This window comes from Psittacula echo (genome assembly GCF_963264785.1).
Source record: "Psittacula echo genome assembly, chromosome: 6".
In the NCBI taxonomy this organism is placed as follows: domain Eukaryota; kingdom Metazoa; phylum Chordata; class Aves; order Psittaciformes; family Psittacidae; genus Psittacula; species Psittacula echo.
This window is the reverse complement of record NC_137743.1, coordinates 45,903,507-45,920,682: the sequence shown is the minus strand read 5'-3', so window position 1 is coordinate 45,920,682 and position 17,176 is coordinate 45,903,507. Positions and strand designations below refer to the sequence as shown.

The window sequence follows — 17,176 nt, the reverse complement described above, 5'->3', positions numbered from 1 at the left end:
ACAGCCTGTGGATACATCTTGAACAGCCGGCTCAAGGATAGCCCTAATGGTCATCACTCAAAAGGAAACGAATGAAAAGCTGACAGACCAGCAAGAAAGACAATAATAAAGAGAAGAAAATTCTTCAACCTAAATATGGGATATTTATCCATAAAGACCATCAGAGGACCAAGTGGAGACACCATGTTTGGGAAACCTACAGCTGGACTGTCCCCAGGTAGCTCACATCTGGATCTGTCCTGCTTTTCAGATCACATTAGTGGCCAAAAAATCCAGTAGTGATGCAGAGCTGGAGGATTGCCCTTGAAAACGATGTAACATGAAACCCATTGGGTTTTGGTCCTACTGCAATATGCAGATTGCTTCCATAATGACAGTACTGCCTCTCAGATCCATGTACAAGGAGGGTGCGATGTGCCCCACTCTCTCCCACGTGCCCATTGTTTTTGTTAAGCAGACTTCACAGAACCCTAAGCCACCTCATATGGACTTTGGCCCTTTGCAGCGTGTAGTGTCTTTAGGAAACAGTTAAACTCAGCACTTGAAAAGTTCCTGCACAGAAAAAAACCGACAGTTAGTGGGCAAAGGTGTTAGCAGGCTATGTAGAGCACAACCAGCAAAGTACCCACCTCCTAAACCCTTTCCCACCCTGTTAGGGGGGGATCACAGGGGTGGATAATGGTGTTCATAGTCCAACCCATCAGCGGAATCTCCCCATCCCCCTCCAGCCTGGCCCTTTAAGTAATTTGAGCCTCCAGGCTGCAAATCCCAGTCTCTAACTAAAAGGATGGAAAAGCAGTTTTCCCTCTTCCCCTTCCAGGTCTTTTCTTTCAAAACCAACCATTTCTTCCCCTTCCCTTTTGGCAGGAAGAAATGGTTCACCGAAGAATGGAGCAGCTTTCTGAGCATCCCCCTCCCATATCAAGGCAAATTGGCGATTTCTCCACGCTGAAGTGCTCCTGGCAGCTCTTTTTTGCAGCTTTCCTCCCCACCCGCCAGTCTTTGGCAACCCTTAGCTGATTTCCAAACCCTCCGTGGCTGCTGGGGGTTGGTGAAAAGGTTTAATTATTTGCTTTCCTTTGGGTGCATAAGGCGGGGATAGGGAGAAGGTTGGGCCCCATCGCCTGACGCTGCAGATCATTCCCACTTTTGTTGTATAGTCCCTCTCCCATCCCCCTTCCTTCCCTGTCTCCTGCCCAGCTCCCAGAGCCCACCATGAATCTGCAAGCAGGTCTGGAATACATTTGCCTGCTTTGCTTTTCCTTCGTGAGCACAGCAAAAGGTAAGAGACTTCGGGCTGCTTCGGGTCCAGGGGCACAGCAGGGTCCGGGTGCCCCAAGAGGCAGGATGCTCATCCCAGTGCACAAAAAGCCTCCCAGAAGCTCGCCATAATGCAACATCTCCCTAGTCTCCGGACAGGGAGGGAAGAGTTATTGCCAAAACTGCAAATGGACTGAGCATCTCCCAAGGCAGGAAGATTTTCTGGGACTGTGGAAGTCCTCCCTGGGGGGTGAGGAAAATTGTAGAACTGGAGCTTTTTAAACTGTGCAAAGTGCAGTAATATAGAAACTCTTCAGCTTGAGTCACAGGGCAAAGCCCCAGGGAGCGAGCTGGACTTCCATCAATTCCTTTCATTTGTTATTACAGCAAAAGTAGCAGAACTATAAGACATTTAGGAAGCCCAGCAAGATTTGCAGGAGAATTTCAAGTGACTTAAGAAAATAGATTAGACCGGTTATATCACGGCAAAGGCAATCCTCCTCCCTACAGTCATATTTGTATAGGAACAAGAGAAGGGGCTCCAAATAATTCTAGACAGATGAGATTAAGGCAAGGAGGTCTGATCTAAAGCTGCCGCACCAAATTCATTTTGCCCCGTCACAAAGTCAGTGGGTTAATTAAGAATTAGCAGTTCTGTTGGGAAACACACGATATGAAGAATATGGCCTCTCTTCTGCTCTTAATAAAAATGTCAACATTGCCCCAGTTAATGTACAATGCTGAAAAGACTCTTTGAGATATCCCTCCTGTCTGGATACGTTTCCTGCTCAGGATACTTTACTTCAGGATCGAAGTGCATTTCCCTGGCACTTGCAAAAAGTCCCTAAATCCCCTAGCATAGCCAACACCCTGGACAGCATTTTTAAGGAAGGACTGGAAACACAAGCAGGAATCAGCTGCCACCCCAAGAATACACAAATATCCAAATTGCAGGCACAAATAATTTCCCACTGAAACCTCCCTATGTTCTCCCTCAAACATGTCAGCTATACCTACTGCTTGGCATAAAAATGACACTTCCAGGAGGCAAAGTGATACAGGTTGCAAGCATCCCTGCAAGTCCAGGTTCTTTCTACAAGGGAGGATGCTGACTGCAGCATGTGGAAGGACTGATATCTGCAACTTCATACTTTCAGCATTTGCATCTTTCCTCAGGGGATTTGCAGCTGCTTTCTTTCCAGCCCAAGACCCTGTATCAGTACAACTATACCCTGGATGTCCGGCTGGACCACACATCCACACCGTCCATGCGGGGAGCCTGGCTGCGGGCTGAGGCGTTGGTCCAGCTGCACAGGCTTTGGAGGGACCAAGACAGGGAAGAGCTGCTCCAGGTGCAGGTGTGTGAGTTGGCAAAGCCATTGTGGATGGGTACACCACCTGGGATTAGTGATGCTGTCTTTAGCTCCTTCCCTCTCTAGCCCAAGCCACCTGAAAAATGACCTCTCTGACCAAGAGGCCATCACCTGCAGGTAAAACACATAGCAACTTTAGGGCAGACGTGCTTGGTCACTGTTTTCTGCCATCTTCTGCCGTCACAGGTCTGCGACCTGAAAGCCCAACATGAGCTGGAAGAGGAGAGCCAGGGCGGCACTAGAGGTCCCCCTGCAGAGATTGCACTGAGCCAGGAATCACAGGCAGACCTCCAGCAGCCAGTGTTCATCTCCTGGAGCAGCGGGAAGGTCAGCTGGATGCCCCCTGGGCTTGCCCACGTGCTTGCAGAGCACTTCTACCCACATCCCAGATTTTCCCAGCTATGAAGCCCATACAAACATCTGCTTCGCCTCTGATTTCTTATCAGAACATAAGGAACCAGAGTGCCAAGTGTAAGAATATATGGTCTCCCACAGGGTCCAGTATGAATGTAGGTGCAGCCTCATCCTCCAAATGGGCTCCAGGCTCAGCTGGAGATGCAGCTTCCCATGTTAAAAGGGCTTCAGTTCTAACCATGGGATACATATTCCTTTCTGACCTTCTCCTCTAAGGCTTTGGAAGAAACAGGGAAGTGGGATTTCACGGGTATGCACCCACACATATCATGCTATTGAGGGATACAGTCCTCCTTGAGAAAAATCTTCAGCTATCTAGAGGGTGTTGCTTAGGCTGCAGGGGAGATGCCTTTCAGCAGGGAAGGCAGCAGAGAGCCTGCAGAGCTGTCCCTGCAGCCAGCACCTCTTTGTGCCCTTCCAGGTCAAAGCTGCCTACGGGAATGAAGCAGAAAGCATCCTGATCTCGAACCTGAAGCGAGGCATCATCAGTCTGCTCCAGCTCCAGCCTCATGCAGGCACTGCAGTGGAGGTAGGTGCAGAGCTGGGGCCAGATCCTGTCCAAAAGCCAGGGACCATGCCACAGCAGAAGAGCCAGCTCCAAAGCACAGCCAGTCCAGGTGCTTCAGCAAAGGAGGCAAAATTCAGGATAAACATCATGGGGTTTGCTGCTCCAGCAAAATAAGTAGATGATTTTCAGGAGTGGGCACACTTACAAAATCATCATTTTTCCCTGGACGGTAGCAATAATGTAGAAAAAACTCCATTAGAATTTCTACCAAGCAGGATTTGTTTTTGCTAGCCTAGCCAGCAAACAGCAAGAAAATCTCTTCCTCCAGAGCTCAGCTGGAGTGACCTGTGAACAACATGAAATAACTTCAAGACCCAAAATAGAGGCACAAAGACACTGCTGGTGGTGTTAGCCTGAATTTTCAAAAGTAAATTTCCCACCCAGATGGACATGGAGCTATCCACCACCCTCAGTTAAGGCCCATTTACTAACTTTTTGATGATTTTTCTATTAATTAATTTGTCCTCTGTGTCTGTTCTCTACATAGATCATTTGATTCAGGGTCAATCAAAGCCAAACTCATCCATGGTCACTTACATTTGTGTTTCAGGAGGATGTCTCTGGGAGCTGCCAAGTCACGTACACTGTGTCCAACCATTCCATCACAAAGACAAAAGATCTCCTCAGCTGTGTAAAGCCGAACTCTGGATTCGCCTCCATAAACAAAGCAAGTCCATTTCTCTCGCGGTGGTGGACTCAACTTATATCAAGTACAACAGGGCTGGCCCAAAAATCTTCCTGCAGGTGGGCTTTGAGTCCCAGTCACAGCTGGCTTCAGCCTTTTGCACCAGTCTGAGATGGGACTCTAGCTCTTAGACCCATACCCAGAGTGGGATGTACCAACACACCTCAGGAGAAGCATATATTTTGCATCATCCCACCCTTGTTATCACTTCTCACCTGTCAACTAATCCTGCTTGGGGAGGTGGAGATACAGAAATGCTTTCTAGACCTCAGACTCATTGGATTGGGGATTAGGTTGACAGGGGACAGGGCCAAAGACCACTGCTTGTTTCATTTAGAGCAGAAGCCCGTGTTTAGCCTGACTTAAATAGATGAAACTCTGTGGATCTTAATGCCATTATACCTGCTGTGATTAAAATCAATGGGCCTTTTAAAATACATAAATTCTACTGAATTCAATATAAAAATGGACATCACCGCAGAGACAGCCCACGGGTTTTGGCAGGGGTCTCAACACCTGGCAGTCAAACTCTGAATGTTCATATAATAAAAGCTTTCTGGGGTATGCATCATGGCAAATTTACCCCAAAAAATAGCCAACCCTGCATAGCACATTTTTGACAACAAGGTTTTCCCACAAGCCTGCCATCTGGATTGAGGCAACTCTCTGGATCTTTCCTGTAGCTGTGACAGCAAAACAATGATACTGCCCAGTTCTGTAAAAGGCAAAGCCTATGGATAAAAAAGCTCAATTAGGATACAGATGTTATTACTGCTAATGCCATTTGCCACTCTTGCACATGGTTCAGCTCTTCCCTTCCCCAGGGCCTGCAATGTGCAAGCCCAGCTGCTCTGGTAACATCTCCCAGCATGTCCCACGCTCCCCTCACCACAGCTGGTTGACAAAGCAGAGGTGAAGTCCAGCAAGTGCATAATTTGTTTTGGAAAGAAAACAGCCAGAGAGCTTCCCCAAAGTCACCACACAGCATAGTGAGGAAGCTGAGAGGTTTTTGGCATGAGCTCCATGGAAATTGCTGTTGCTTAGCTTCCACTTTCACTTGGAGAATGTCCTTGCTGATGCTCGTCAGGATGAGGCTGGTTTTGGCACTGAGGGCCATACCTCTTCCCACACCGTGAAAATGTGTTGGTGCGGCTATGGAGCATTGGCAAATAGACCTGAAGGATGTATGGGCAATGCTTTTGGAGACATTTATTTCCAGTTCTCAGTTTCCATGCATCACCCAAGCCAGGCAGGAGCATACCCTGCTCCCTCTGCAGCCCTTTTCTGTGGCTGAGCCATGATGACACCACCTTGCTGCTAATAGAGAGGAAAGAAGTCTCATGAGAAAGAGAGAAAAGGTTGTATTTTTTCTCTTTGCCTTTCTTTTTTCAAGATTTTTGGACTGAAGTGGCAGCCCACAAGCAGAAGCCAGTACATGGTAAAAGACAACCTCCTCCAGTCAGTGCTGGCAGAGGAAAGCCACATGGTGTCTCTAGCCCTGAGGTCCACCACTGGCATCAAAATCAGTTCAAGGTGAGTGATGTCCCTGTGCCACTACCCTAATTGGGCAGCCTGGCACGGGATGAAGGTGCATCTGTTGGATGTGTTCAGTGCTCTCCTGCCAGCTCAGGTGGCACAGCCTGATGGAGGTAACAATGAGGACCGAGTGCAACAGCTGGGCATTGCACTGGGGGAACACCAGGCACCTTTTGACAGCTTGTCCCCACATCTCCTCCTTCTCCAAGCCTGCATGAACCCAACCAAGCTTTGAGCCATGGAGGCTGTAAATGATGAAGCACTTCCCAATGGCTTCTCCTCCCTCCACAGGCAGCAGCTCCAGCTAGCATCTCCTCCAATACCCGGCCCAGCAGAAGTGGCTGCACGAAGCCTTAAGGATGTACTGGCTGGCATGAAGGGACAGCACCAGCCCCTGAGCATGGCCAGCCTGCCCTTCAGGAGGGTCTATACCCACTGCCCATCGGTCAGTGATTCTACCCAACCCCAAAACTCACCACATGCTCTCCCCCAAGCTGGGCACCTGGGCAGGCAGGAGAAGGCTGTAGGATTTGGGGTTACACCACAGTGGTGCATTTGGAGAGGCTGGTTACTGCTGTCAAGGCAGGATGTGGCCCCAGAAGTGCTGTAAAGCAGCAGCCTGACCTGTTACCTGTCCTAGTGTGTAATGTTGCTACCTATGGTGGAAGGATTCCCCAACATAGCTGCATTTCTGTGATGGGGGAAGAAACCTGGTGCACAGCTGTCACATACAGCTGGGCTAAACTCATCACAGGTCCGAGGTCAGGAAATATGTCCACTGCAGGATAGGCTGACAAGGACAAACAAAGGTTTGGGTTTTTCTGTGTCCTCAATTGCTCCATGCTTTTCACTTGGGAAATCTGGAATTGCAACTTTAAGGCACCAGGGCTGCTCCCAGTTTCTCCTGATCTTTTCCTGACACATACCACAGATTGGGGAATTTGGGCTTCAGCACAAGTCCTCAGCAGTGGGGGTGGGAGGCTGCAGTAGAGGCCTGCACGCAACTGCATGACCCCAATGGACCCTCTCCACTTCTAAATATTTCCCAAGTATAAACCTTATCCCATGCTAATGAGGATAAAAATCCCACCTAGCAAACCTCATCTTTGCAGCTGAGAGCCTACCTGAAGGCTTTTGACAGCCAGAGAGTCAAAATGGACACCTCAAAGGCAACGACAACCTGGCAGTTCCAGCGGTTCATTCAGATGCTGCGCAGTGCCAAGAAGAGAGATGTTCTGCAGCTGCTGAGGACAGCGCCTGAGGAGATGCTGTGAGAATCCCAGGAGCTATCTTGCCAAAACTGATTTCTGTGCATGTAGAGCCCAGGCTTGTAGGGTCATTCCTGGCCCTGGCAACTAGGGTCATTTGGTTCTGGTCCCTACACCACACGTGGTCCAGGCAGCCATCCTGTGTAGCGTGAATGTTTTTTCTTAATGCCCATTCGGTACAAACACTGCATGGCTTTATTTTTTTCTAGCTTTGGAGCAGAGTGAATACTCCAGCAAGGCCTTCTGCAAATACCATTGGAGGTCTGTTATTTACACACCATCCACCCATGGCCATAGCACTCATTCCTTGCCAGTGTGGGCACTGAGGCCAGGCTCCTCTCTGCAGTGAAATACTTCAATGTGTGCAACTTCAGAGCCAGAGCCAATCTTCTAGGCTTTTTTAACTTATGAACTAAGCTCCTGAGAGTTAAAGCAAGAGGAAAGCATGGAGAAGAGAAAAGGAGATGAGGAGCTGCACAGGGTACCTTGTTTCTTCTCCAGCTCTTTAGGTGGGTTGTGCCACTGATGACTTCCCTTTTCTTGCTCCAGCCCCTTCGTTGTGGAGGCAGCAGTGGCCGCACAGTCCGTGGCATCCTTGGCAGCTCTCTCCGACTTCCTGGATTTCAGCAAGAAGCCCAGTTCCCTCCTGGAAAAGTTTCTCTATGCAGCAGCTTTCTCCCCTCGGCCTTCAGGACAGCTTCTCCGCCTGGTGTTAGTAAGTATGGGCATTTCTCTCCCTGCCTGAGAGTCCTGAGTCCCAGGTGGATCCTCACCCGATTTCAGGCAGGAGGGAACAGCAAGCATGTTTGCAGGAAAAAGGAAAATATTTTATTTAGAAATACATCTTCCTGCTTATGGGATTATTTTATGTGCTTTTAATGGGACACTGGCAATGGGAGTAGATGTCCTTGGAGGAAAAACATTCAGCAGAAAGTGCTTAATATCAGTGCATTAATTACAGATAATAAAAAGCTTAATTAAAACCCACTATGAAATAATCAGTATTTTATCCAATTAAACCATGCATTGCCTCCTTCAAGGCAGGTAAGAACTAGTTTTTCCTTTTTTGGCAAAAGCTTTTTGGTAAGAGATTAAACATACTCCTTCTCTCTCTTTTTACCCATTCTTTCTTTTTTTTCCTGCTTCATGTTACCCTTTTCTGGATACTCAGGACAAGCTGGATGGGAAGCAGCTGGCCCCAGAGATCCAGGAGACAGGCATACTTGCCATGGGCTCTCTAGTCGGCAAGCTGTGCCTCCAGAAACTGTGTGGGCTGCAGGTGAGTCATCCCATGCTTGGCTTTCTCAGATGTTCCCCACTCCTCTGGGGGTCCCCGGAATATCTCCTGTCCCTCACTTCACCCTTCTTCTTTTCTGTCCCCCTGGAAACCCCGAGCAGGAGGTGGAGCGTGGGGTGGAAACCATCCTCAGGGGGCTAAGAGGTGCTGAGGAGGAGTCCAAGATGGTCATTTACCTGCTGGCCTTGGGGAATGCAGCTCTCCCCGAAACTATCCCTATCCTCCTGGACCATGCTGAGGAGGGTCCCACCACGGTTGCCATTGCAGCCATCTCTGCCCTGCGACGATTCCCCGCTCAGCACATCTCCAGCAAGGTACAAAATAAAGCTGCCAAGGCTTGGTGTTCCAAGCCACCAGGAGTGCAAAATGGAGCTACCATTTGCACATTACCACCCTACCACCACCATTTTAATTGTTGTCTCTCATCAGGTGAAACAAGCAATGAGGAGGATTTTCCACAAGAAGAGGAAGAGCTATGAAAAAACATGTCGCCTGGGTGCTGCAGAAATCCTCCTGGATAAGGAGCCCTTGCCCATGGATGTCATCAACATCCTGCTGGCCGCCAATGAGTTGGAGACAGAGATGGCAACATTTCTGCTGCTGAAGGTCCAGAGCAGCCTGTATGCCCACCACCACTACCCAGCAAGGTGGGTCAGGAGGGAAAGGCTTCGTTTTTCCCCCTAGTTCTACCTCACTGTTTTTTTCTCTTCCTCCACACTCCAGCTCTGGCTTTTTGAGCCAGCTAGCCTTTAAAGCATGTGAGCATCACTTCTTAGAGCTGGCACTGATGCTGTCTGGAAATTCCCAGCTGCTATAGGAAGAGAAGAGGAGGAGTGCTAGTGCAGACTTCACACAGCCAGCCGAAACACAGTGTCCCTTCCTTGTCCTATCCTGTGGCTGCAGGACCCAGGCTCGTGGTTGCAGCAGAGTCCTTGGAGGCCAAAACTGCCTGGCAGGGCAGTGCACAATGTGTGACTGCATTCATCTTCTTATCTGCACAAAATGAACCGAGCACCAACGTTCTTCAGAGCTAAGCAGAAGCTGTACAAAAATATCTGACTGGTTTATCCTAATAAGCTGTAAGAGAGGGAAGTTTCAGGGGAGCCCATGTCTGCTCATTTCTAATTTTTGCTTACACTTCCCTGGGCAGTCAGCAAGCAACAAATACTTCAGAGATTTGTATTTCCTTCTTCGCACGGCTTTCTGTAACAAGCACTGACATTTTCCCTTCCTTCCCTCCCAGTGCTGACATACCTTTTCCCTTTTGCTTCCAGGAAGATAATGAAAGACATCATGGGAGACCCACGGATAAATAATTACAACTTCTTCTCAAAAGCCGGCATCTCCTCTTCTTTCTCAGGACCTCTGACAGGTGACACCACAGAGGACAATGACCCCATCGTCCCCTCAAATGGCTAAAGCAGGGGTTGATAGGGAAAGGCAGCTTTCAGAAGAGGCCTCAGCTTTATAGAAATGCCCCAAAATCTCAGTGCGAGGCTTCCAAGCATGTTCTCCAGCAAGTAGCTGAGGCTGGCTGGTTGTCATCACCTGAGATATATATATATACACCTTCCACTGACATCCCTACAGCAGGAAGGCTGGGCTGTGCCACATACTTTTCCCAAATCCTGGTAATTTGGGAGAGGTACTTCAGCTGGACGTGAAACAGATGGCAGATTGTGGGTGGGAGTTTCTGTGCTTTTCCTGATAAGTCAAGATATTTCTCAGCTCTGTAGGTATTTTTAATAAGCTCTTCAAAGAGGAGAATCCCTGTACTAAGATAAAAATCTTCAAACTTCAGAGAGACTGCAACAATCAATGCTTGCTAAATATCTGCTTAAATCTTCACCCCTCAGCTCTCATTTTCACCCCTCTTCAAATTAGCTAAGCCTTGTAGGGGGTAGGGGGGGGCAAAATAGCCAAGAACTGAAAGAAAACATTGCAATGCTAAAGCCTTTGATTATTGCAAAAATGGAAGGAGATAGTGCTGAGAAGCTTTCCCCTCTGAATCATTTAGCTTTATCAGCTATTTAATGGCTAACATGAGAGATCTGTGCAGGTCAGCCAACCTGGCCAGCCCCTACAATCTATTGAGGAGGCTTACAAATTACCAAGGAGCTCTCGGGATCCTACTTTTAGATGTATCCAGTGACCTCCCAGTTCCTGCAATCAATCTTGGCAAGCTTTTTTAAGACACAGTCCCATCCTGCTGAGCGAGGACTCAGTGGCACTGGGCACAACAGCCGCACTTGCAAGGATCCCAGCCTTCCACATCCCATCAACAGGCTCTGTATTTTCTTGTCATCCTTCACCCATGCTGCTGCTCTCAGAGCATTTATGGTTCACCACCATCCAGTGACTCATTCACAGAGAGAGATGTGCCAGGCACTGCACATAAACACTGGGGTGCTTATGGACATCTCTCTGCCTTTCAGTCACCCAGGACCTGCTTTCCACCTTCGGCCTGGACCTGCTGTTTTTGGAGGGTGGATTCCTGAGGAAGAGTGTTTCTGACTTCTCACTGCTCAGCCACGGACAGCAGCTTCATGCAGCTCAGGTGCGCTGCACAGAGAGTGGCTGGGGGCCACATACATGGAGGGGCGTAACAGCACCGATCCTGTTATGCCACTGCTCCACTTGTGTCCCCTCATAACCTCCTTATGGTGCTTGACCTCACCTCTGCACTCAGTGTGCTCCATATCAGTAATATATACATTTGTACCCCCCATCACTGATGTGAAACCAGACAGACCTGCTCTGGAGAAGGAAGAGCTGTACTCCCCCAAAACACAGTGGGTATGACACCACTGCTGCACAGTGCTCAGGGATAGTTTGGGTGCCCCATCCAAGCCACCCTGTCCTCCTGCTTCAAGGGGTGCCAACGCTAAGGCTGGACAAATAGAGAAACTCAAATAGAATTGCAGAGCAAAAAATAGACTCTCCAGCCTTGCTCTGTACAGCTTTCACATCTCTGCTTCTGTGTTTTAGGTCACTATTGAAGCACAAGGGATGGACTCGATGCTGGGAGAAAATGTCTTGGAAGGGGAAGAGGAGCCAGAGCTCATGGCCAGGATGTCTGCCATCTTCTTTGATGTTCAGTTGCGTCCGATCATCTTCTTCCAGGGATATACAGACTTAATGGCCAAGGTCCTATTAAGCAGTGGAGAACCCACAAGTATGGTCAAAGGGAACCTCCTGCTGATGGACCATCACCAGGTACCAGATGGGGGAAGGAGGAGGGGTATGTGACCTGCCTCCACACCAAATCCTAGTGAATTCCACAGCACGAGCCAGTGGATTTCAGTTTTATGTTGCTGCAGACACAGGTCTAAGAGCGAGGTGGCACTACCAGATGTCTCTTGGGACTGGTAAAACATCACGATGACTGCTTCTGCCATGGAACATACATGGCTTCAGTTCCTTCCTTGCAAGCCCAGCTGTGAGGTTGGGATTAGCAGTCCCAGCAGTCACAAGCTGTTGCTATTATCAGCTGCTCAGCCAAGAGCAGTGCCCAGTCACAGCAAGGTCTGTCTTCTCCATCTTCCAGGTCATTCCTCTGCAGCCTGGCTTCCAAGTGGCCATCAGACTCCAGGGTGGGCTGGGGCTTGACATTTCAGCTGACATGGATGTGAACATTTGGGAGCAGGAACTGAAAACCAGCATCAATGCGAGGTCAGTGGGCAGGAAACTGCTTGGCTCTGGGGATGCAGGGTACCCAGTGGGCCCAGCCCAAGGAATGTTCCACCTTAGGCTGGCATTCCACAGTCTCTTGCTCTTTTGCTTGGTCCAGCCTTTCCTGGTGGACATGTTAGGTAGGGATCTGGTGGGTTCTGGTTACACACTCCTTTTCCATGGCCAGACCTAAGATGCTTATGGGGTCATTTGGAGCAATTGCTCAGTGACCAGACCCATGTGCTTCTCTCTCACAGGGGAAGCCTCGCCATTGATTTCCAGGCAGAACTAGATACCCCTTTTCTCCAAGCCACACTGAGAAGCCAGACAGAGGCAGAGACCTCAGTCCAGTTTGATACCATGCTGAGGTTTTCCAGCAGCCCAGTGCTCATGTGCCTGCAGCTGAAAGAGGAGCAAGTCCCATACAGGTAGTCTCTGGATATGGCCAGATACTGTAGAAACATTGTGATGTGCTTGAGATAAGGGAGGACTTCTTGGGGAGAGGAGGGAATTAATGGTTGTAAACTTATTGAGCATGGTGGGTCAAAACAAGTCAGGATGGGGGAAGGACACCATAAGTTCATGCTGACATCAGTAGAAGCACCATGCCTAGACCATTCACCTAGGAGATGATGAATATGCAGGTCTAGGAGGAAGATGAGGTCCACCACAACCTCCTGACCATCTTGCTGTCACCTTGTCCCACAGAGAAATCTTCACAGTTTCCAAGTCTGCTGGGAGCTGGAACAGCACCACTCAAAAAGGCAGGCAAGGCACCATGCCTGGGAAAGAGTTTGCCTTACACCAAGCCAACTCCAAGGTCTGCAACCTCCTGCTGGCTGCAGAAGAATAGAAGGGTTGGAACAGTTTGGAACTGGATAATTGCCCCTCTCCTGTCACACACCCCAGTTCTCTGTGAAGCCAAGAAGAGCTGTTAAAGGCTCTGCCCAACTTCTCCACAATGATTTTTTCAATAAGAAAAATGCTGCACTAAGGGCATCATAAGACACCACAAGAGGAATTGGAACTGCTCCAGGACAGCCAGAGGCAGTCCTTGCTTGGGGCAGGAGGAGCTAAACCTGCCTCCCCAACCCAAAGGCTAAGATTTCCCTTGCCTGAACTCTTCCTCTTGATGGGGAAAGTCTTGCTTGAAGCAAGACTGGTCCTTGTGATAAACAGCCTTCTTTTGTTAATGAATGACTTCCTCAGAGCCCAAGAAACCCTTCTACAAGCCTATACCCCAAAATGCCATGTTTTCTCCCCATTTATCAAAGCAGGCAGGAGGGAGCACATCTGAAGCCAGCAGGAAGAATGTTCGCCACAAGGGGAGTGAATGACCCTCCTTTACTGCAGAGTTTTGCAGCTGCCAAATTGCCCAGGAACACAGAAAAATATTTCTAGAAAAGCTGTGGGTTTTCTTTTTTTCTTTTTTTTTTTTTTATTAATACTGCCCCAGAATCATCTTGAGAGAGAAAGGCAGAGAAGCAAGACAAAATGCTTCATAGCCTATTGCCAACTATTCCATGTTCTTTCTGGATTAATTGAATTTATTAATTGTATTTATTAATTGAGTAATTGCATTTATTTTCATATGAAGGCAGCTCAGCTGCCCTCACAGGTTGGAGCAATCTTCTCATTCCTGAGGGGAATTTGCACTCTGTTGCCAGGGATGGGGCTGATGCCACATCAGGCAGCAAAGGTGATGCTAGGGGGAAAGTAGCTTGTGTTTTCGTGAGGGTTGGATTTACACTCAGAGCAAAAAAGGAGCAAGGCAGAGGAATGCAGCCCAAAGAGCTTTCCCAAAAATGGGGGAAATGAAGGCAAAGTTAAAAGAGAGCAGGAGATTGTGTATCAAACTGCAAGAGACCCTTCTAAAGAGCATGGACCAGCATTCTCAATCCTCATCTTGAAACAGGGAGAATTGTCTTGAAGATGGAGCTTAAAAAGGTGAAAAAAATGCTGGAGACCCACAGGCTATTGGAGGAGGCTGGAAGGAGATAGGACGACTCAAGCAGCATCTGGCTGAAGGAAAAAGGGAAGAGACATTGGTGTCTCCAAGGCATTAATGCATCACATTGCAGCTCTGCATACACCCTTCTGATGCAGATCCTCAGTGGCTGCTTCCTGATCTAGTGTCAACACTTGAATTTTTTCCACATTTTTCCCCCTCTAAGACAGGCAGGGCATAAACCATAGCATAAGCTGGCAAGGTGTTTGGCAAGCTCTCCGTCCTTTCGGTATCACTTTTTAATGAGTTATGAGTGGCTCAGTCCATCCTACAGGGCAAATACAGATGTTGCTTGCCACGAAGGGCAAGAGATGAAGTTTGACTGACATGATCCTTTCTGGATTGAGGATCTATCACAGAGAGCTTGGACAAACATTACAAAGACATTATGGTAGGTAAACATCCTTCAAGGGTAGACATTATTCAACCCAAACAGGAAAAGTTTAGTGGGGTCATGCCTCCATCCCATCCCTTCCTCCCCTTTATAGGAGCCAGGACATACTAGATGTGCCTTTTGCTGGTGCATGCAAATTCAAAACCCATCTATTGAGAGGTGGCTTCTGTCTGGAGCCCCTCATCTTCCTTTTTTGATCCAAAGTTTACATATTAATGGAGAAGCCTCTGGTCTCTCTTATCGCCTGAACAGCAGTTCCCCTTCTTTCCCCTTCTGTTTTAATCGAGGCCAGAGATGGAGATAAGATTGCCTTAACCCTACATGCAGGAAGGCAATGTTCCTGCAACAGAGACACAGCAGCTTCTCTTTTCTAATGATATTTGGGCTTTTTTGGTGACCATTTGTGTAAAATACAATTAGCTTAAAATAAATACTGTTCTTCTGTTTTGCATTCTTCTCTCAAGTTGGATTTCTATCAGCTACAACCACTGAACATCTTTCCAGCCCCGGAGCAAGGCTCAAAAGGAAAAAGCAGTATTCCTTCATGCCTTCCCAATAAGAATGTGCCTTTTAAATATTTTTAGCCCTTTTTTTAATTATTAAATGTACATTTTAGGAAAAAAAAAAAAAAAGGCATTGAGCTTTGTTTTTATTATCATGAGCCTGACAACATAGCACTTAACCTCCTGGTTTGGGGGGAAAAATTTTGTCTGGTTTTCCATCTGAAGACACTAATTACAAGCACTTTGGTTATGTACAGAAATAAATGGCATGTGTTTTATATTTCCGCTGTTTGACGCTTAGCTTTTCTGGTCACACAATTGAAAATAAAAGAGAGGCATTGAGCAGCTCCCATAGCACAGGCACTTCAGCAAGAGCAGCATGGACAAAGCTTCCCAGGGATCTGCTTTCTAGGTCCATATTTAGGCTGCCCCAGGGATGCGTAGCTAGACGCTCCATCAGGGCTGCAAGATGGTGACATGAGGGCTATCTCTGCTCCTAGAAACCCCCAGAACACCGTTAGGGATGCTCTGCAAGAGGTTCCCCTTGGGAACCCAAAGATGCTGCCTTTATCCTCTGTGCCAACTTCTGCAAAGCTACTGGAGGCCACCTGAGACTTTGCTTAAAATCAAGGCTTCCCCTGCATCAAGGCTCTGCTGATTACAGAGAAGTCTCACTCAGAGCAGGCCCCAAGGACACGGAGAGTAATTGCCTTGGTACTTGCCCTATGGTCTGAACAGGAGGATCCCTGTGTGACCATGGGAGGAGGGAGCTGTATCACCCTTCTTGCATTGCTCAGCTTTGCCAAGCTGCTCATAGCAGCTCTGAGCTCCTCTTGGCTCCTCATCTTTACCCTTTCATCAAGAGCATCCCATTATTTCCCTCTTCTCTTGTCTCACAGGCAGGATTTGGGCTGATGCAGACTACGTTTTGTACCCACATGAGTTGCTGTAACCTCTGCTGGCATACACCACCCCACCCCTGTGACCACCTATGAACCTGCATAAACCTTAATTCCCATCCAAAACCACACTGCTCTACCAGGTGTCTGGGGGGATTATTTCAACCCCAAACCTCTCAGCCCCAACATTTGCTTCTCAGCCAAAGCCAGGAAGCACCCACCTGCCATTTAGAACCTTTTCCATTGCTCTTTTCCATAACTTAACTACAGGTTATTTGACAAGAGCAATGAGAGAAGAATCAGCTGCTCAAATTCTACCTTTGCATGGGTTGCAGGCTTTGCATTTGGCAGGCTGTTTGCTTCAGAGCCAGCATGCTTCCCAGGAGGTCCTACACTGAGCTGCTCAGCTGGAACTGATGGGTCCCCAAAGGGTCCTTGCATCTAGGAACAAGGGACACAGAGTAATTGGTGAGGGTTGGGGTGCCAGGTCTTACTCCTAGTGGGTGTAAGACGTCCCATATGACAAGCACCCAGCTCGCAGGGATTTTGCAGGGGGTTAGAGGCAGAGCAGCCCAAGGCCAGCACCTGGGAGCAGGGCTCCTACCTGCCTCTCCAAAAGTGGCTTTGCATGTGGAGCTGCAGATCGGCAGTGACCTCCAGTGGCTGCAGTCGAACCTGATGGAGGTGTCAGGCCAGAGCTGTTCTGCTGCAGCAATGCAGGTGCTGGGCACACAGCACCCTGCATTCAAGGGTGTCCCCACAACCTGCACCCAAGGTCTTGGGACCTTTGCAGGTGATGCACCAGGGCTGACCCGTGGCAGCCCCTCACCGCTTTCAGCTGGGGTCTTGTGTGGCAATGCCACCCTCCCCTAGCCTCCAGGCTGACCATCACACACAATTTTTGATACTTTCTTTTCCCCTGTAAACCATTCTATTCCCAGGACATCTTGTACAGCCCTCAGGAGACTGTATGGACACCACTCACCAAATAGTGATAAAACATTATCTGCTTGTCTATTACAGCTTTCTGCAGAGACAAAACTAACATGAGAAAGTGTGCACAAAAGTGAGCGTAATGTGTGTGAGAGCATAGGCCACTGGCAGGGACTGGCTTTCCCTGGGAGCTAGTGGAGGTGCAGCTTTAAGGCACTGGGGCAGATCTCTTGTCAGCCCCTGCTTTTTCCTTTCTAGGCAGCCTACAAAACCGCTATTGTATTTCCTAGCTGCTGGGCCCCAGTGACTCCCAAGACCCCATGAAACAGAAACGAAACAGAAACAAAACAGAAAAAGTGATTTGCA

The 17,176-nt window shown here is 48.5% G+C and overlaps 1 protein-coding gene across 1 annotated transcript; it reads left to right on the top strand.

Moving 5' to 3' along the window:
• Positions 1–1,215: 1,215 nt before the first annotated feature.
• Positions 1,216–12,926, top strand: LOC308223131 (microsomal triglyceride transfer protein-like; the record flags this gene model as incomplete). Its single annotated transcript, XM_080621791.1, has 18 exons — positions 1,216–1,282; positions 2,437–2,618; positions 2,820–2,960; positions 3,469–3,576; positions 4,166–4,282; positions 5,694–5,833; positions 6,128–6,281; positions 6,949–7,106; positions 7,654–7,819; positions 8,276–8,383; positions 8,503–8,715; positions 8,831–9,048; positions 9,676–9,773; positions 10,837–10,958; positions 11,390–11,617; positions 11,949–12,073; positions 12,331–12,501; positions 12,782–12,926. The coding sequence occupies 18 exons, from the start codon at positions 1,216–1,218 to the stop codon at positions 12,924–12,926; spliced, it is 2,661 nt and encodes an 886-aa protein (XP_080477917.1).
• Positions 12,927–17,176: the final 4,250 nt, after the last annotated feature.